Genomic DNA, 22,041 nt, shown 5'->3' on the forward strand with positions numbered 1-22,041 from the left:
TGGATGTCAAGGTAGAGCTGGCTGGCCTTTACCGATCCCAGGTTGTTCGAGCCAAGGTGGAATAGGATGGCCCTGGGATGCTGCGTGGATTTAAGTTGTTGCTCTCTGATGGGAAGAAGTTCCTGCCACTTCATTCCTCCCTGGCCAGCCACAGACAGGATGTCCGCCCCTCCCCTTGAGACAAACTGCTGAGCCCTCGCCAGGTAGCGAGACCCCCCACAAGCCATGCTGAAACATAATTGTACAACGCAGAAAAATTTTGATTGAAGTCAAATAGATATTTGTGGCAAACGTATATATGACTTAAATGAATCTGACCCCAATCTATCAAATTTTTGAATAACTTGCTGACTCAGTCCATTTGCAGCTGCTGGAGGTTGCGGCACCTATCCCTGAAAGAATGAGATGTATAATTATTGGTGGGTAAGCCACTGAAGGCTAAAGCCTTCTTAATGACTACCTGAAATTGATATCTGGTCAGATTAGATTGGTCAAAATGAACAAAGCTGACTCTGCCTGTGCGCGGGATGTATGTTGAGATATTGCTCCATACCGCTGACAGGACACAATGGATGCTGTGGAATTGCCGTAGAAGTGTAACCGCTACCCCCTGGTGGGAATCTGTCTCCTTTTTGAGTGTCGCAGCGTCAAGGTTATGGCCAAGCTCTTTCTGTAATATGACATCTTTCCTTGAAATACCTGCTTGGCCTGTCTTACTCTGTACTAATTCACCTACCCTGAAAAATCAAAGAAGGCAGCGGAAAACTGCTGAGAAAAGGCGTGCTTGAAGGATGATGTACAGACAAATGGCAAATTTGAAATGACGACTTGTAAAAGATCAAGTGTAATGGGCTGGCGAATATCCGTTGTAGTGTTTCCTTTACTCATGCCAGCAAGGAGCTTATGTATCAGGAAATGCTCTGTACAATGTACTATCCCCTTAAGTTTATGATAAGTGGATAAAGCTGATATATATGTCTTTACAATACGTACTGAAAATTGCCTCAAAGACATGTAAGCAATGAAGTGTACCATGTGGTCAATTGGTAACGGCCAAACCTGATCCAGATTATGCGCTGCCCGGAAGGTGTGCAAGGTGTTTATGGCAGTTTCATAAGTTGCCCATGTGTTGCAGGAAAGTGACCGCTGAAGAAGCCTCTGTGCCTCCTGGTCTAGATCTGCCAGATGTCTTGTGGTACTGGTGTTGGTGTTAGATCTGCTGCTGGTGCTACTTTCCGAAAACATGCCCACTGAAATCTCGAAAGAGCATCAGCAATAACATTTTCATTTGTGCTAATGTACTTAGCTTTGAAGAGGATGTTATAATTGAGGCACTACTGGGACTAGTTTTCTCACCAGAGCCATCACTCTCGGGGGTCTGCAAGACTGTTTGTTAATAATGTGAACTACAGCCTGATTGTCACAGTTGAATAGCACCTTCCTATTTGCAATGGACCTGCCCCAAAGTCTGATTGATAAAACAATAGGAAACAACTCCAGAAATGTTAGATCCCTGGTCACGCTTGAGCTCCACCCACTCCTTTGGCCAGGGACTATATGCCCAATGGCCCTGAAAGTATGCTCCGAAACCTGCACTGCCTGCTGCATCTGTGAAAACTGCAATGTACCATTGTCATCCCAATGTGATCTCTGAAAGATCGAAATTCCATTAAAATTAGAAATAAATTCCAACCAGATGTTAAGATCTTCTTTCACTGAGCGTGTGAGCCGAATGCGATGAAATGCTGCTTTCACTGTACTAATTTGGTCAATCAATCTACGGCAAAATGCTCGTCCCATAGGAATGGCTCTGCAAATGAAGTTGAGTCTACCAACAAGTGACTGCAATTCTCTCTTTGTTACCTTCTTTGCATCTGAGGCCAACATCTCCAATATCTGTTGCCTCACTTCCTGAATCTTGTTGTGAGGTACTCTCGCCTCCCCTGCCACTGTGTCGATAACCAACCCCAAGAACGTAATGCAAGTTGTTGGTTGGACAGTCTTTTCAGGCGCTACTGGTACACCTGAGTCCTGAAGGAGGTGTAAACAGTGTGACAGATTGTCACTGCACTCTTGTGTATCCGCTCGGCCACCCGTAAGAAAATCATCTAGATAGTGCATCATTTGTTTGTTTGCAAGTGTCTGCAATAAGCACCACTGCAGAAATGTACTGAACATTTCAAAAATGGAACATGAAATTGAACAACCAAAAGGTAAACATTTGACTTGATGTCAAACTTGGACAGTAATGCACCTGGACCTAGTCTCTGTGCCATTTGCACCGCTTCGTCGAATCGTGCATAGGTAACGCTGGAATCCTGTTGAGAAATATGATCATTAATGGAATTCCCCTGTGGATAAGAGAGATGGTGAATTAATCTAAAGTCATCAGGTGATTTTTCCATTATTACTTTAGAGGTTGCCAACTCCTGTTTCTTCGGCACAAGCCCAATAGGTGATACCTGTATGTTCTTAAAGGGTGGGTTGATAAATGGCCCTGCAATTCTTCCCAAATTCAACTCCTTATCCAGTTTTGCTTGAACAACATGTAGACCATCTGGAGCCTTGGCTGATTTTAAGTTGTCTGCCCACCATACCTGACGCACTTTTGATCCGGTTTTGTTGTGGTATTATGTAGCGTAGCCACAACTCACCATCAATTCTGCCCCATTGTCTCAGTGGATCACGAGCCATTCTGCAACGAAACTGCTTATCATACATGATCCAGCCATCACCCCCAAATGTGACAGCCGCATTTCGTACTGCTTCCATATACGACAGCATTCCCTGCACTGTGGAAGGCGAAGAATGTTTTTCAAGGTAAACAGACATGTAAACATGAAAGCCGGAAGTCCAAGCCCCAATGCCGAGTGGCTTTCGTGACGACAATTTTGCCTGCATCGGAGTAAGTACTACGTTACCTTTGCTGTCAGTCACCATTCGAAAACCTTCCTCCTCGCCGTCGATGTGTTTTGTCAGTCAGCAGAGCCAGGTCCACGTATTCACCATTCCATACCCTCTCCTTCAGTGACTGTTTCACGTGTACGCCAATGTTGTCGGCAGCATAAGGGAGAGGGATTCCCAAATTGACCAATGGGCGAACCCATGAAGTCAGAGGGAACTCCAGCATTGCCAACCTGAATAAGACTAGAGCTAGCGGCATGGTTAGAATTGGCGGGCGTACGAGAAATGCCTGTGAGGAAGACGTTTGAGGCAAATTCGATTTGTTAATTAACTCCAAAATTGCACCAAAATGAGCAGACAATTTATCTGCTGCGTTTTCCTGAAAATTAGTATCGGGAGTGCTATTTGGAACAACATCATCCGGTTCGTGCACCGGGAGAAGGAGTGAAGATTCAACATGAACCCGAGGAACCGTAGACAGGGGTCTATGAAAACATTCTGTGTTTCGTAACTCACCCGACGCATTTGTTGATGAAGCCTTCGTCGAAGACTCAGTTGTTTTCTGACTTTTCCGCCGTTCCGCACCAACCTTCCTTGATTTGTTGCCGCTCTTCGTTTTGGAGGCATACCGAGAGTGTGTAGTCGCAAATTCGTAGTATTCCAAACAATAACGCCAAGAATCCCCACGCTTGAACGATATCAAAGCCTAACACTAACTGCTCGACGAGAAAGCGGAAATATAACTTTTTTGCAAGCGAAAATATAACTGAATGCAGGATACAAAGAGGATAGACTAACTGTGTGAATCTAAAAGAAATCAATGGATGAACAAAAGATGACGTCATCAGAAGTCGATCGTTTCTACCCTTGCAGTACTTCATTCTGCACTATCCACTACTGTTGAAATAGTCTGTCGCAACTAATTCTCGTGTCAATTAGCGTCAAGTCCAATCAAATTATTGAAGTTTTAAACAATAACATAAAAACTTCAAGACAAACAATAATCTTACAATTATAGTATTTACATGAGGGAAATAATACATTTTGTATTTCTTTCAGCAATATATGTCCCTACACGAAGGTCATCTACACATCAAGCTATATCTGCATTTTTCTTGTTGGTGGACGTAAGTCTTTGCTTCCATATTTAACTCTTACATACAATCAAACACCGTTGTGTCGAACATCAGTGTGTCGAACATCAGTGTATGGAACTTCCGGTTGTCTCGAAGTATAAAATACACTACCCCTGCGTATCCCTTATATAGTCATCATTAACTCGAAGTATTTACGTAGATCCTTTCAATTTCAACAATGTTTGACTAAATTGCGGACGGTGACACTCATAGTTTCCAAAGGAGACAGTTCATCCTTTGACATTTTGTATCAGTTGTGCAGAACACAGTCACCGTTAAGCAAACCACACTATGCAATATTGAACACAATAAACATAACATTTTTTTAGCCTGTGTCTATAATATAGTAGGAATTGTAAACATAAGTATGCTTTCAGCAGAAACTATTCCGTTTTCTTTATGGTTTTAACGCTTGTTTATTAGCTTGCAATAATGAGAATCCCTCGACTTTATGCATACCTTGATGTTTATGTGAGGTAGTGTTTATAATATAGTCGGAACCTAAAGCGGGGTATGCGTTCAGCAGAAACCATCCCTTTTTCATTACGGAAATATGTTTTGACGTATTCTTTGATATATTGCAGTAAGGGGCCGTTCATAAGTTATCACTAGGGGGGATGATGATGACTCTAAGAGGGGTCACCAACTTTGTTCTAGGGAGGCGGGGGCATCAATTTTGTACGCATGCATAAGGGGGGAGCAGCAATTTTGTACATAGACATAGTAAAAAATTAGGCTTAAGAATTATGGGAATGGAGGGGTGTCATTGATTTTGTACATGATACGCAAGGCTGGGTCACTTACTTTGTATATAAATTTTAGGGGGGGGAGGGGCATTCAAATTGTACATGCTCCTTCATGAAACTCATCATCAACCCCCCACCCCTAGCTATAAATTCTGAACGGTCCCTAATGAGAATCCCTCGACTTGTGCGTATAAAGCATACTTTGATGTTTGTGAAATCAATATTTCATGTTTCAGTTGCTGTGCTCACGCACTTACACACGTGCCCCTTTATACTACGGCTTACAAGTGTTGTCCCGGGTGGGCTGAAAACGGAGATGGAAATTGCAATATCGGTGAGTATTGTTCTATAGAAAATGTGAATAAGTCAGATATATGCATATTTGCAGTGAATATGGGCTTGACTTCATGACGATTATGTGGAATCTGTACTCCTAAAATATTTTAAGAAGACTAGTTACTCTTATCTTGCTTTTCTTTCCGATTCTTTTGTTATATACTCAATACAGATAGGCATACTGTCTCGAAAATGTCAGCTTGTTCAAAGACTGGAAAAGAGCAAGAGGGAAGAAAACAATTTTTAAATTGATTTTTAAGAAAATGTTGGAAAATTCATAATCATTTTCGTCATGAATTGTATTGTGGTTTTCCACTGGTAATTCCACAACAGACTCTCTTCTGAACTGCTTTCAGCACTGTGTTACCCCTCTTGTGCTAATGGTGGAACATGCTCGTCCCCAGGTAGATGTAGTTGCAGGAATGGATATACTGGAGCGACATGTACTGGACGTAAGCTGCTTCGTGGTTCGTTTAGAATAGGTCTTCAGCAACCATGCTTGTCGTAAGAGGCTTCTGGTGGAAAGGCATGTAATCGCATGTTACAAGTTTAGACGTTGATCACTGGATTGTCTGGTCCTGACTCGATCATTTGCAGACCTCTGACATATATGTGGAATACTGCTGAGTGGGGCGTTAAAGAACTTAAACAAACGTTTATAGCAAATCAACATCTTATTGTGTAAGAATGCATTGATTACTCAAAACGTTATTATATAATATCGTTTAATGTTGTGTTATTGTAAGGGGAAATGTTGATTAACAAAGAGTCACTCGAATAATTGTCCATGTTTTTGGACACGTACCAATTTCACCATAAGAGGCACATGGATTTGTAGGATCTGGTATTTGATCCACAGCATTATGTTCCCTCAAGGAAACATTATACACACTGACCTGAAAGTAACTGTTTCTAGATGACTGTAATACGGAGCGACCATGCTACCCAGGGGACTGTCAAGAGAATGGTGCCAGCGTTGTTTGCAACTGTATGGATGACTTCGATGGGGATTTTTGCATACATCGTAAGTCAACTAAACGTTTTCCAACATTTTAGCTCCTCTTTCTTATTGATAAATGTTCATTGTTGTGAGTGTTTTAAACTAAACAGTCTCAGTTTCAATTAAACTATAATATAGTTATACATGTATGTAACAAGTACAATACAAGTGTGTAACAAATACAAGTATCTAACAAGTACAAAATATACAAATATTAAAATGTTCTGGAAAAGCAATCTATTTTAATATGTCTTGTCTTATGTTCCTGTTTGGAATCAATTAATAACACCTTAAACAATAATACAATTGTCAGTGAAAAGGTTTACACTTTCACAAGTCCATGATTTATTTATAGTCACCACTGGGTCATGGGTCAGAAGTAGTTCCTATGCAAATTAGCCAAGTCTTAATGAGGTCAGGGCTGCTGTCTTGTCCTTGGTTTTTATTGGCTGAAGATGTGCAGCATCTTGATTGGTTGTTGAATTTAGTTGCATTTGGAAAGTGTGAAGTTTGTTCACTTGCTGTCTTTCTCCCAACCTGGCAAGGTGGTTTGAAAGTCATTGGTGGTGGATTGTGACTTTGGTGAATTACAGGTTAGTTACATTTGGCTTTATATAAAAGGAATAAACTATAAAAATATGTTTAATTGTTGAAAGGTTAATTCAGTATTTATTGAAACTGAATTTATGCATTTGGTGGAGGTATATTTGACCTATGGTTAGAAATTGTTGGTGTCAATAATTTCACTTACAATTGATTCAGATTAATGTTTGAGTCCAAACAGTTTGTACGTTTACTTTGCTGGTGAGAATTAGCATTTCAATGCGAATTAAAACATACATATTTTAGGTTCTTGGTGTTTTGTTGGTGCCTCACAACATGTGGCCAGTTTGAAGCAAGTTGTCCCATAGATGGTAAGACACGTTGAAGTTTCACTGTTTTGAAGATGCCCAATGTGTTCCATAAATCATAAGGATCTTAATATGAAACTGAACCATTAATTTTGTGATGTCAATTTGTTTTGAGTTATTTTTTATATGTTCAGTGATAGAGCTGTGATTGTTAATTATCTGAACAATGTGCAATGAAATGAATGAATGTGATAAAATAGGTATTTTGATGGAATGTTATATATTCATATACATTGTTTCAGACTTGTATTATTATATACAAACTACAGTAATAAAAAGGAACTTGCAGCCTCAACGGAGTTGTGTCATTGTAAAAGAGCCACCCCCGTTACAAATTTAGAGCTCCAGTGAGGAATGCTGTGAGCACCTTGTCAACCACCTTGGACCACCGCTGCAGAGTCACCATGTGAACTACCACCAGAGACTGTGAGACCATGACATAACCATGAACTTGATATAATGTGATTGCCACCCGTACTGCCTTTAATTCAGTTGTATTCTGAGTACATTGGTTGAGAGAGACAGTAAGTTTCCAGGCTACCGACATGTTATGCCTGTGAGCTATTTATTGCTCCTGACTGTTTCAGGCATGTGGCCTGGTACCGAATTTTATTCATGTATTAGTGGTATGCTGTATGTGATTTCTTGAAATTGTGATTGCATTTTGAGGCTGTATGTATTGATGTGTTTTTGCCTTGATTTTGTTATATTTTAGTTGTTGTCATGTGAAATCTGTGTCATTCATTTTAGAAAAAAAATCAGACTAAGACACTACTTTGACATGCTTAACTGATTTGCACCATACATTTGTCTAGACACTGCCACTTGCTAGTACTTCTAGTGTGTAGACAAGGTTGACACTCAAGATGTAGGTTATCACTTAAAGTAACGATTAGACTTAGGTATTGCTTAGGTTTTTGGGTAACTTCATGGGGTTTAGTATTATTCTGGTCTTCCTTGCTGCAATATTTTGGCTAGGGTCTGGTGTGTGGTCTAGAAATATGGCATCAATGGAAGAGGAAGATGTTAAAATTCTAGTAAAACCATAGAGATGGGTGTTAAACCTAAGGCTGATAATCCTGATGTATTTAAACGTTGGATGACAGATTATCTGGCAGCTCAGGGAGAGTCTCCTGCTCCATCAGCATCAGTAGTCCCTTCTATCACAGTTAACCAGCCGCCTAAGATCTCGACATTTATGGGTGAGACAGGCAAGGGTGAGGTGTCATATGCTGTTTGGCGGTATGAAGTTGATCGGTTATTACATGACAAAGGTATTCTCCTTCTGTACTTAAGAATGCTATTATTCGGTCGCTAAAAGGAAGCGAAAGTAACATCATGCTTTGTATGAGTACTGATTCCAGTGTGGATGAGCTGTTGTCAAAAGGTTCACAGTATATATGGGACTGTACAGAGAAAACCTCTTTGGTTGGTGCCTTTTATAGTGCAAAACAGAGGAGGGAGAGTCTGTTCAGGAATGGGGTTGTCGTGAGGAAGAGCTGTATGCTCGAGCCATCGTGGCTGGTGCATTGCATCAGAGTCAAGAAGCACTATGCTCTGTATTTTGGGAAGGTATGTTGCAACCTCTTAAAGATGCTTCTGGTCATAAGTTTGATTCTGTTAAATCTTTTGATGATTTGAGAGCCGAGATGCGACGTATCAGCGAAGCACGCTCCTCCACGATGGTTAACACTGACATTCCTAAAGTAAAGCAAACTGCTAAAGCTGCTACATCTTCAGACACTTCCGAACTGGTTGGTGTTGTGAAACAACTTGCTGCTGAGGTTAAATCACTGCGTGATTATGTTTCCACTTCAGGTAAACCCAGTTCTAGGTCACGAGGTTGTTGGTCTCAGGGTCGAAGTTATTCTTCACAACAAAATACAGGCAATGTTACTGTTCAGGGTGATGTTGTTGAGGATGATGATCAGGGTGTTAAGTGTTATCGTTGTGGACAATATGGTCATGTGCAGTATGGGTGCAGAGTGAAGTTGGATCATTTCAGGGGAAGAGGTTTAAACAGGAGAGGGTTTATGAGAAGGGGACGTCCGTAAACCCACATAGTAATCACTGTCCCCACCCGGTTTTTGGTTTGCCAACAGGTCTTTGTGGAGAGCCAACTGAAGGGAGCATTTCTGTTGAGGGAGTTTATAGTAAGGCTTTGTTAGACACAGGCTCTACAGTTTCCACTATGAGTGAAAGTCATTACAATTCACACTTCCGTCATATTCCGCTTCATCCACTTAAGACAATTCTTGAGATAGAATGTGCAGATGGTCAAAGTTTACCTTATTTGGGATATGTCATCACAGATATAGTGGCTCATGGTGTAGACAATATGACTCCATTACCTTGTGTGTTCTTGGTAGTACCTGATAGCAGATATAACCATACTGTTCCTATTCTGTTGGGTACCAACATACTACAGACTATTATAGACATTGGGTGTAGAAATGATAGGGGTCCGAGGTTTTGCAGGATGCAAATATTCATACCTCTTGGTACATCACTTTCCGTACTATTGTAATTCGGAATAAGGAACTGCAGAAACGGAACTACAGATTAGCTCTGGTGAAAAGTGCCGAGTCAAAGTCTATTGTTATACCTGCTAACAGTAGTGTGATCATTGAAGGTTTTATTGATAAAGCGCATTAGTTGTGCTCAGACATGTGTACTGTTGCAGGCTACACCCGTTCAGTCATTCCTAGTGATTTGGACATTGAACCAACTGTGTTTATCTATTCTCAGAACCATCATGTGCCAGTTAAAGTGGGTATTAACAATGTTACAACAAGGACAGTGGTTGTTCCTCCAAAGTCTGTTTTGTGTGAGTTGCATCCAGTTACTGTAGAGGATATTCAGTCTCCCCACTTGTAATACAAGTGAGGAGGTAGTTGGACTTAATGGTGTAGATGGCTTGTCTGTTCCACTTCCTGAGGGCATTGAGATTGAGACAGAGACACTATCACCTGAGGAGTTACGGTTAGGCCAAAATCTCATCTCAAGTTATTGTGACATTTTCTCGAAAGATGATTTAGACTTGGGTCATTCATCTGCAGTGAAACATAGGATAGAGTTGACTGATGATGTCCCTTTTAAGCAGAGGTGTAGACGCATTCCGCCTTCCATGTTTGATGAGGTTAAGTCACATTTGAATCAGTAGTTAGCTTGTGACGTTATCCGCCCTTCTCATAGTCCATGGTCTTCCAATGTTGTCTTGTGTAGGCGTAAAGATGGTAGACTTAGGATGTGTACCGACTATAGACAATTGAACCTTCGGACATTGAAAGATTCCTATGCTCTGCCGAGAATTGAGGAAATTCTGGATAATTTGGGTGGAAATAGTTTCTTTAGCAAACTGGACATGAAATCTGGATATTACCAAGTTGAAATCACAGAGGAGCACAAAGAAAGAACTGCATTTGCAGTTTGGACCATTAGGGTTTTCGAATATAACCGTCTCCCATTTGGCTTTGTAATAGTCCTGCGACGTATCAACGTCTCATGGAGCAGTGTTTAGGGGATTTGCATCTCAGTATTTGCCTGGTGTATATTGATGACATTGTTGTGTTTTCCAAGACATTAGATGAGCATCTTGACAGGCTGGTAAAAGTTTTCCAGAGAATCAGGGATAGCAACTTGAAATTAGCTCCCAAGAAATGCCATTTTTTCAAACGGAAAGTCTCTTATGTTGGTCACATTGTGTCTGAAAGAGGAGTAGAACCGGATCCTGGGAAAGTTGAGGCTATTCGGAATTGGCCGACACCATCATCGCCTGAGGAGGTAAGACGTTTCCTTGGTTTCGCAGGTTACTACCGTCGGTTTGTTCGCAATTTCTCCCAGACCATTGTGTGATGTTCTTCCAAATCCCATTCCAAACAAGAGACGAAAGAATTCTGCTAATACGGTATGGAAATGGGACACAGCACAGGAGCACGCATTTCAGGAATTGAAGCACAGATTAACATCGCCTCCAATCCTTGGTTTCTGTGATTTTTCTTTGCCGTTTGAATTGCATATTGATGCTAGCACAAAAGGTCTCGGTGCTGTTCTTTATCAGTTTCAGGATGGAGAGAAACGGGTCATTAGTTACGCTAGTCGTGGTCTCAAGAAATCAGAACAACATTATTCTGCTCATAAGTTGGAGTTTTTTGTGTCTCAAATGGTCAATAAGTGAAAAGTTTCATGATTACCTTTATGGGCACAACTTTGTGTAGTTTTCACAGATAACAACCCGTTATCCTATGTTTTGACAAGTGCTAAACTTGATGCGACTGGTCATAGGTGGCTTACAACACTTGCAGTTTATGATTTCAGCATTAGGTATCGCCTGGCAAGAGCCAATGGGGATGCGGATGCGTTATCGAGGGTTCAGGACAGGTGGAAGAGTTGGGACAAGTTCACACAGAACGGATTTCGACAGAATCTGTACAGGCAATTTGTGGGATTGTGGATGCTCGGCCTTATGTTGAGTGTCTAAGCTCTTCAAATGTTGTCATTGACACATTGTGTGTTTCTGGTTCCAGTTTAAGTGATGATATGACCAGCGGGACTGGCGGAAAGCACAGTCTGAGGATAGGAGTTCTCCAATGGGTTATCAAACAGGTTCGGTCTGGTTCTAAACCAAAGGTGCAGAAGTTTCATGGTTCTTTTGAGGAGATTGCTTTCTGTAAGACTTTTTGATCACCTTCATTTTGATTTGAGTGTTGTATAGGAAATGTGAGAAAGATGGAAAACCAATCAACCAACTTGTTCTTCCAGCTTTGTATCATGAGAAGTCTTTGGAGTATTTGCATAATGACATGGGGCATCTTGGTAGAAATCGCACTTTATCTCTTTACAGGACAGGTTTTACTGGCCAGGCATGGTAAGGGATGTGCAGGATTGGATTGGTGGTTGTCCCAGGTGTTTGCGTCGAAAAACTCCTACTGGTTCTAAAACATCGCTGGTTAGTATACAGACTACACAGCCATTGAGTTGGTTTGTTTGGATTTTCTGAGTCTTCAATCATCAAAAGGTGGTTTTCAGCATATTTTGGTCATTACGGACCATTTCACGAAGTATGCACAGGCCGTGCCGACGCGAAATATGACAGCAAAAACAACAGCTGAAGCTCTTTTCAATCAGTTCATTGTGCATTATGGCATTCCAGCCCGTATTCATAGCGACCAAGGAGCGAATTTTGAGAGCAAGATCATTCGGGAATTGTGTTCTCTCACAGGTATGAACAAATCCCACACCACACCCTATCACCGAATGGGTAATGGTCTTACTGAACGTTTCAATCGCACTTTGTTGGATATGCTGGGTACCTTGCAACCGTCTCAAAAGTCTGATTGGAAATCTCATGTCAATCCACTCGTTCATGCATACAATTGCACACGTCATGAAACTACAGGTTATTCTCCACATTTTCTAATGTTTGGTCACCATCCTCGTTTGCCAATAGATTTAGCGTTCGGGTTAGCAACTGGTGATAAACAGTGTTCGTTGTCAAAGTATGTTGAATCTTTGAGAGGTTGTTTGAAGGAATCTTATGAGTTAGCGTCTAGTTCAACAAAGAAAGCTCAGGAGCGTCAAAAGCGAAATTATGACGAGAAAGCTCGTTTAGCCACTCTTCATGTTGGAGACAGGGTTTTGGTTCGTGCTTTTGACTTTGAGGGTAAACATAAGATCTCTGATAAGTGGGAACAACAGGTGTATGTGGTGCTTGAGCAACCTAATGTTGGAATTCCAGTATTTCGGGTGCAACGGGAGGATGGAGTTGGTAGGCAAAGGTGTCTTCACAGGAATCATCTGCTACCCATAGGGTTTCTTCCGTGTTTAGAGGAAAAGGTTGCACCAGTTCCAAAGCCAAGAACACGAACTTCGTTGCCACAGCATGCTCCTGAAGAGGTTCAAGAGGTTTCTGTTGAGGATGTAATTGATGGAGTTGTCGATGAGGTAGGTTCTGATGATGAGGTTGTGGTAACAATGGACCCACCGTGTGTTGTATCACCTACTTTAGAGGATATCATAGATATTAAAACCAGTGATGCTGAATCAGCAACAACCGAGTCCTCAATGACAGATGATTCCTCTGCTCAGGAGGTTCAGGCAGAGCAGTTGCCTCGTCGTTCTGGTAGAATACGACGTCAACCAGATTGGTTAACATCAGGTCAGTTTATTTCGCAAAGTGTTTCAACGCCACAATGGCTTGAAAAAGCAATTGTTCTGTGTGATTTAGCACAATCTGATTTCTTTCAAACTGTTCCTTCTGAAGTCAAACAAACAATCTTGTCTGTAATAAAAGACTGATGGAAATGACGAGGACGTCATTTTCCCCTGGGGAGGAAGTGTGTAACAAGTACAATACAAGTGTGTAACAAATACAAGTATCTAACAAGTACAAAATATACAAATATTAAAATGTTCTGGAAAAGCAATCTATTTTAATATGTCTTGTCTTATGTTCCTGTTTGGAATCAATTAATAACACCTTAAACAATAATACAATTGTCAGTGAAAAGGTTTACACTTTCACAAGTCCATGATTTATTTATAGTCACCACTGGGTCATGGGTCAGAAGTAGTTCCTATGCAAATTAGCCAAGTCTTAATGAGGTCAGGGCTGCTGTCTTGTCCTTGGTTTTTATTGGCTGAAGATGTGCAGCATCTTGATTGGTTGTTGAATTTAGTTGCATTTGGAAAGTGTGAAGTTTGTTCACTTGCTGTCTTTCTCCCAACCTGGCAAGGTGGTTTGAAAGTCATTGGTGGTGGATTGTGACTTTGGTGAATTACAGGTTAGTTACATTTGGTTTTATATAAAAGGAATAAACTATAAAAAATATGTTTAATTGTTGAAAGGTTAATTCAGTATTTATTGAAACTGAATTTATGCATTTGGTGGAGGTATATTTGACCTATGGTTAGAAATTGTTGGTGTCAATAATTTCACTTACAATTGATTCAGATTAATGTTTGAGTCCAAACAGTTTGTACGTTTACTTTGCTGGTGAGAATTAGCATTTCAATGCGAATTAAAACATACATATTTTAGGTTCTTGGTGTTTTGTTGGTGCCTCACAACATGTGGCCAGTTTGAAGCAAGTTGTCCCATAGATGGTAAGACACGTTGAAGTTTCACTGTTTTGAAGATGCCCAATGTGTTCCATAAATCATAAGGATCTTAATATGAAACTGAACCATTAATTTTGTGATGTCAATTTGTTTTGAGTTATTTTTATATGTTCAGTGATAGAGCTGTGATTGTTAATTATCTGAACAATGTGCAATGAAATGAATGAATGTGATAAAATAGGTATTTTGATGGAATGTTCATATTCATATACATTGTTTCACACTTGTATTATTATATACAAACTACAGTAATAAAAAGGAACTTGCAGCCTCAACGGAGTTGTGTCATTGTAAAAGAGCCACCCCCGTTACATGTATATACACAGGAGTAATATATTCTGTTGAACCATGGACTTGAATGGCATTTCACCAAACATATGATGGAAGTTTGATACGTGAATATATGTACATCCATTTTCGTTTTGTTCACTTTAAGTATTTACAAGAACCATTGTTGAAGGTGTGAATTGACACATAACAGAGGTTGTGATCATCTATTTGGAGTAAGTGAGTTAAGATTTTAAGTCACATCGGCAGTATTTCAGCAATATCGTGACTATAATAGTGAGTTAAGATTTAAAGTCACATAGGCAATATTTCAGCCATATCGTGACTAAAACTAGTTCTAAATGCATAATACATACATATAATATATAAAACCCTGTCAACGAAGGACAGTGAAACCATTAGATTATCACAGATTGACTTAAAACTAGCTAGCATATATCTTTAAAAGTAGAAAATAATTTCTCGACAATATAATGTAAAAATGGAATATATAAATCGCCAACAACTGAAGGTAGATCACCATACTAAGGACCACGGGGACTTACAGTGCCTTTGCTACCCGTGACTATAATAAGTAGTAGATCTATAATAATTAAAACCAAGTTATAAAACCCTGCCAACGAGGGACAGTAAAACAACTAGATGATCACAGATAAAGATATAAAACTAGTATAAAAATCTAAAACCGTTTAAATATGGAAGACAATACAATATAAAACCGGCTGTAGATCACTAACAACTGAGGGTAGATCCCCATACTAGACATCATGGGGACTTAGATTTGCTTTCTGCATGGACCTCAGCTGAATTTAGCCCATCCCTTCAGCTGTTAGCAATTTAGAGAAATCTAGCCATTCATTAAAAGCACACATATTCTACGACTAAAACATTGGTTACATTAAATGTACTTGACTATTTTGGGTGAGTGAGTTTTTATTAAACGTCACATCGGCAATTTTGCAGCCATATTGTGACGAGAACAAATTGGACGTTTATATATAACCAATACGTATATATTATAACACCTGTCGGCAAAAGACAATAAAACGACTAGATTATCACAGTCAGAATTGAAACTAGCATGTGAAGTTAAAGTTAATAGCACTATTTGGACAATACATAATATCAAAACAGGCTAGAGATCGCCAACAGCTGAAGATAGATCACCATACTAGGGCCCATGGGGACTTACAGTACTTTTGCTACCTGCATGGACCCTAGCTGGATTTACACCACCCCCTCAGCCGCTGGCGAATGTACTGAGGTTTAGCCATTATTAAAAATAACAAATATACTTTGATTATAATTCTGGTAAGTTGAAATGGACTTTGAAGTTTTGGGACTTATGTATCCTCTCGGGCGATATATTTGGATTCATTTGAACATTCCACCAAACAGTCAAGAAGACACAAGTGCCAGAGGTGACGCAGATACAGGCACAGTTTTCATACATTGAGGATGGCAAGCACGTCTATAGTCTCATAGCAGACGGTACAGAGCAAGCTGAACAAGTCATTGTATGGACAAATCAAGAGCGACTCAACAACATCAACGTAACGGCCAGTGCTATATTTAAAGGCAGAGCTCTGCCACATCCCCCATCTTATATCATCGAAGCCAAGACTGGAATTGCCAGAGCATTTGTCAAGATGAGTAAGTAATTGGTAGTGATCGTATTCCTTTTTAGTGATACATTCGTATAAATTCCATCGCTGCTTTGCCATTTACTCTCAGTGGAATCTGTTTCCTTGGATTACCATGTTATTGTCGGACACAAATCGTTCGTCAAAAATGTAAGGATGGAAACTAAGTGAAACTACCCATTGAGTCGGGGGGCTGTGGGGAAGCTTAGTTGCTAAAGTGTTCCCTCGTCCAGCCGAAGACCCGAGTTCAATTCCCCACATGGGTAAATTGTATGAAGTCCATTTCTGGTGCCCCCCCCCACCGTGATACTGCTGGAATAGTGCTAAAAGCGGCGTAAAACTAAACTCAATTAGTAATTTTCAGACCTTGTAAATATAAGTGGTGTGTCTACATGTGTGTCATTCTTCGTTGTGTTGTTCTGTAGTGGAAGTGTGAAGTTTTGGTGTTTATCAATCTCCAGTGTCTTCAAGCATTTTTGGGGTTCTGTGGAAGTGTGCAGTTTTGGTGTTTGTGAATCTCCAATGTCCTCAGGCACTTCATTTTTGTTCTGTATTGGACGTGTGCAGTTTGGGGGTTTGTCATTCTTCAATGTCTCCAAGCATTAAATTTTCTCTTTTGTTCTGTATTGGACGTGTGCAGTTTTGGTGTTCAGAGATGTGTTTTGTTGTTTAATGTCGCACTCCAGTTGTAAGGCCGCGGTCTGTATTACAATATATATATAATTATGTTAATAGTATAATTAGGATATTGTTTGTCATGGAGTTGTTATATTATTCTTCAAAGTTTCATTCATTTTAAGGTATTATGACTTTAATTCACATAAGAAGTAGTTTTTACAATTGGTTAGTAGGTTGGTTAGTTAACTTAACGCCGCACGCACGTGAATATTCCACTTATATGGCAGCGGTCTGTAAATAATCGAACCTGGAACACACAATCCACTGATCAACAGCATGAGCTTCGGTCTACATAACTGGGATACGATGACATGTGTCAACCAAGTGAGCGGGCCTAACCACACGATCCCATTAGTCGCTCGTAAAAAGAGTACAAATGTATGGGATGCTGAAGACCAATTCTAACACGGATATCTCACGGTTCTCAAATATATAGCCAAGGCACAAAGTTCTTATATACTAGATAGGATGGGCCTTCTAGAAACGATTCAATTGGAAACCTCACTAACCATAAGACATGTTACATGTGTAAACATTAGAGGCAGTAACTCTAATTTCATTCGCTGCTGCCAAAGGTAAAATATATTTTACTAGCCCTTCAACCATTCGCTGCCAATTCTTTAATATTAAATGTAACGTACTGCTTTATGAACGATTGAGTGAGTTATGTTTTACGCGGTGGTCTGCAAATAATGGAGTCTCAACCAGACAATCCAGTGATCAACAGCATGAACAATGATCTACGCAACTGGGATATTGTGACATGTGTCAACCAAGGTCAACCTGACCACCCAATCCCGTTAGTCGACTCTTACGACAAGCATGGGTTAATGAAGATCAATTCTAACCAGGACCTTCACGGGTCTACTCCCACATGATGATTGTTATCTAAAATGATGCAGATCCATGTAAATTATACGTTTTACCAAGGTGGACCTGACATTGCTTCGCCGGACAAGGAATACGCTTGTGGTGAAACAGTCAGCTCCGAAAACCCAAAGAACACGGTCAGCTGTTCCTTTGGGACAAAGTACTATAACCTTTTGGTTGATGGTGACAAGTAAGTTACATACGTACATTTACTTTTGTCTTGCTTTATGCTATATTTTCAACCAACGAATGAACACTTTTGAATATTGTCACCAAATTTGTGAATACCACCCACAATGGTATAAAATGTTGTTATGCTTAAAAATATTTTTGGTTCCACAAATGTACCAAATTAGTTCCTCATTAGTACCAGGTTACGTCTGTAGCGTAACATATCACGTCCTTCAAGAAACGATTCAACTTGAAAGCCTCTCGAACGATCAGACCTGCTATTTTTGTCAGTCAGGGGCAGCAGTAACTCTATATTTCATTCGCTGCTGCCAAAGGTAACAGATAGTTTACTAGCTCTTCAACCATTCGTCTGTAGCTTAACATATCGCGGTCGTTCCGCACGCATTTCCTGAAGTGTGGTGCAGTAAGGCTAGGAAACAGACTATTGTGAGAGGTGGTGTAGTTCATTGCACACAGCTTGTAAATCATGCTTGGAAACTGATGATTTGATAAATGTATATGATATGTAAATATAATCATGGATAAAATAAGGTCCAAATCGAGGATTCCAACCCATTATCAAAGTGTTCCGGTATGCTTAAGGGTTGCCACTACGTAGTAAGTGAGTGAGTGAGTGAGTTTAATCTTAGGCACGTCAGCAGTATTTCAGCCACATTGTGACTTGGTCAAGTTAGTTATACAGTTATACGATAATATACATACTACCATCGATAGACAGAAAAATAGTACCAACTAGCAATATATGACTAGCAGTCCAATTACATTTGTCATTAGTTACTGGCGATTGTCACAGCTTTAGTCGGATGATAAAAATAAGCAATTATTATTAAAATTCAGATAAATAGATAATACCACTTTGTCTTATATACTGCAACTAACAACAATGGATTGTGGTGAAGACGACATTTTCTCGGATTATAAAAGTCCTTCATAAACCGACTTTACGTTAATCTAGGTTGACCTTGACATTCCGAGTTTCAAGTGGTGGCTACCGGAGTCTGAGCGGAGGAGCCACACAACACTATACCGGGGAGGACGCTGTCAGCATTTTAGCATTCCACGTTGACATGGTTAAACCCGTGTACAACAACCCCAGTGACGGTTTTCAGATTCACCCAGAATTCACAAAGGTAACCCCGTTTACCATACTCTTAGCTTCATAGTTTGTATGAGGAGACATCTCAGGTATATTTCCAACAAAAACATATTGGTATGGGTATAGTATGACGATTACAAAGTCAAATATACACTGAAACGATAAAACTGTTGGCATTGAAATGTATTTTAAAATGTTGGATCTAAATTGGGGAGATTGTATGACACTGAAGAAGTTACAATGTACTACTGATGTTTCGAATCTACTCATGATCACAAACAGACGCATAGTGCTCTCAGCAATATTCTAGTTATATGCCGGTGGTCTTTAAATAAATCCAGGCTGCACCAGACAATCTAGTGATCAGCAACATGAGAATCGATCTTAGCTATTGGGATACGATGGCATGTGCCAGCCAAGTGAGCGAACCACCCGATCCCGTTAGTCCCCTCTTACGACAAGCCTGGGTTACTTGAAGATCAATTCAAACTCTGATCTTCACTGCTTACGATGTCATCATTTCGATGGTGGCCGTCTCACTCGACATTGTGGCATTGCAAAAGTTATAATTGCGACATAATTGTCAAACGCTGACACAAAAAATCAACTGTATTAACCTTTGTTGAAGAGTACATAGTATTAAGTAGATAGAAATGACTGTTACACAAAGTGCAATTTCATTCAGATTCCAATTACTTGACTTGACAACAGAAAGTTTCATTATCATTCACTCTGATAATTGTAAATTGTGAAATTACGAGAGTGGCGAGCATTATTTCCTATTATCCAGTTTCGGAGGAGAAGTTTGATGACAATTTTCTCAACCTCCTCGGATAAAGAAAAAAAAATCAGTCTTTACATTACATAGCAACCAATCGTCATGAAGTGGGAGGGTTGGACCGACACTAAATCTGGAATGGACAAGTACACATGGGAAGCATTCAAACTTGAACCAAGTCAGAACGGAAGCTTGACGGAAGTAGACAAACTGAGACCTGTTGTTCACAGAGAAGTTGACCATACCGATCCAATCTCCTATGCTCTTCCCTATGTCCCAGCCACACCAGGGATGTATTCTTTTGTCCTTGAAGCTGCCGACAAGGCCAATAACTCTGTATACATGAGAAGGTTTGCACTGTATGACAAGGAGTCGGCAGTGACCACGGATCCAGCCAATGCCCTGTACATACCGTCAGCTGTGCAAGACAATGGCTTCCAGTGGATGACCGATGCTTCCACGCCACTAGTCATTAACTGGCAAGATCATTTTCTGAACTACGTCCATGAAAGTGGTAAATTCCTGAACAGCATCCTCCCCTTCCGTGTGAAGGTTGTAGAAGACCCACCAATCTACAAGGAAGTACCTCATACAAATGATGATCATTATGGAAGAAGAACTACAGCGGCTATCCCCAATGTACGGGGCATTGTGAGGTTTGAGTGGACGCATGCCGTCAACAAGAGTGGAGGCAGAGCGCTTCACACACCAGTAAATTGGAATGATATCTCCTGTCTGAACACAACAAACCAAACAACAGTTGGTTGGTAGTATTCTGTAATGTTATTGTTTGTGAACTTCAAAACAGAATATTTTCACTTTTGCGTCAAGTGTAATTTTTTTGTTTAAGCTGACACTGATAAAATAACTTTGTCTCGGCACGACAGAACATCAACCTGTTTTCTGACGAAAAATGACCCATTTTTTGTTTTGTTTTTAATTGTATGACTGAAAGTAGTTGAGGACATGTAAGGAGGCCATAGGTTGTCCGAGTTAGCAGTGTCCAGTGTATGTGGACACACGGAATCGGACATAGAATATAGAGATAATAACACAATTCATTAAACAGAAACAAAATGTTCCCTTTCGGATTTCATGACAAAAATACAACAAAAAGTTATGAGCTTCATTTCGTTGATGAAAGAATAAGGTTCAGCAGGAAATTTCTTTACACATTATGCATATTCTCGACACGTTTACCTTATCACTACGTGTTCTCGACCCTTCAGCTGGTGTTACAAGCGGAACCACCGTTACTGTGTGGGTAAGAGCCTGGGACATCCTTTACAACAGGAAAGTGGACTCGACAAGTGTAACCTACGACTTCACCGAACCAGAGTACAGTGTGATGACATTCAACAAAAATGAAAAATCCAACATTCCCTTCAGTTCCGGGTAAGAAAAGGAGATTGTAAATTGGCCTGACTGCAGAGTAACCCTATGTTGAGCATTTTTAAATGAAAAATATTGTTCACTTGTTCATTCAAAATGTATTGTTTCCATATTTATTTATTTAATTAATTTAAATCTTCAAATAGTATAAGCTTAATTTCGTCAGATATTATAGGACTTTCTTGTCAAAACTGTAACTGGCTTGTTATCACTAATTACTCGTTGTTTTTGTACAACTATTCTGTGTTGATTTCTGTTTCTTGGCCCGTGTTTTTCGTCATGAAATCAACTGATGTTTTTATGATAATTTGTATTCTTATTGCGAAACACGTCTGTTTCACACATGCAACGAGCTACTAAATCTAAGGGGAAATGGGCACCAGAGCGTGCATCATGGTCCCTCTTTGTCTGTTTGTTGTTCACAGTTGTCTAAATGTACTATAATCGATTCCGTGACTGACAAACCAATGACTGAAAGAAGAAACAATGTGCTTCGTCTTACGATGACACGCGATCACCCAACACGTTAAGACCAACAGTATAATGTTCGGAATGAATTCCAATGTGGATTCCCACCAGAACATCCACATTGAAATGATATTGATTCTAGGGGTGTGGCCAATGCTTGTCGTTAGAGGCGACTAAGGCGATCGGGTGGTCAGGCTCGCTGACTTGGTTGACACATGTCATCGTATCCCAATTGCGTAGATATAGGCTCATGATGTTGATCACTGGATTATCTGGTCCAGACTCGATTATTTACAGACTGAAGTGATATAGCTGAGTATGGCGTCAAACAACAACCATATAGTAACACGGTAATACATATGTTTTTACTTTCCATAACGATATATCTAATTTCTAATGAACTATTTAATTCTCTGTTCCTGGTCTTAGTTTAACGGTGACCGCACACGATGCAGAGAGTGGACTCGACCATTGTTGAGGTCAA

The 22,041-nt window shown here is 40.1% G+C and overlaps 1 protein-coding gene across 1 annotated transcript; it reads left to right on the top strand.

The window, feature by feature from the left end:
• The first annotated feature begins 19,799 nt into the window (after positions 1 to 19,799).
• LOC124256985 lies at positions 19,800 to 22,035 on the top strand. The gene is made up of 3 exons (XM_046690951.1): positions 19,800 to 20,460; positions 20,927 to 21,092; positions 21,987 to 22,035. Exons 1-3 carry the CDS (start codon positions 19,800 to 19,802, stop codon positions 22,033 to 22,035), a joined length of 876 nt encoding a protein of 291 aa, XP_046546907.1.
• Positions 22,036 to 22,041: the final 6 nt, after the last annotated feature.

The sequence above is a fragment of the Haliotis rubra genome, unplaced genomic scaffold (genome assembly GCF_003918875.1).
Source record: "Haliotis rubra isolate DU_JTF1 unplaced genomic scaffold, ASM391887v1 Scf647, whole genome shotgun sequence".
Classification (NCBI taxonomy): Eukaryota; Metazoa; Mollusca; class Gastropoda; order Lepetellida; family Haliotidae; genus Haliotis; species Haliotis rubra.

What these genes read in the sequence shown, in the direction of transcription:
- LOC124256985 (XM_046690951.1), top strand. Translation starts at nt 19,800, where the DNA reads ATGAAGTGGGAGGGTTGGACCGACACTAAATCTGGAATGGACAAGTAC. An exon ending in AACAAACCAAACAACAGTTG is followed by an intron (nt 20,461 to 20,926) that starts GTTGGTAGTATT and finishes TCGACCCTTCAG; the next exon opens with CTGGTGTTACAAGCGGAACC. An exon ending in AACATTCCCTTCAGTTCCGG is followed by an intron (nt 21,093 to 21,986) that starts GTAAGAAAAGGA and finishes TCCTGGTCTTAG; the next exon opens with TTTAACGGTGACCGCACACG.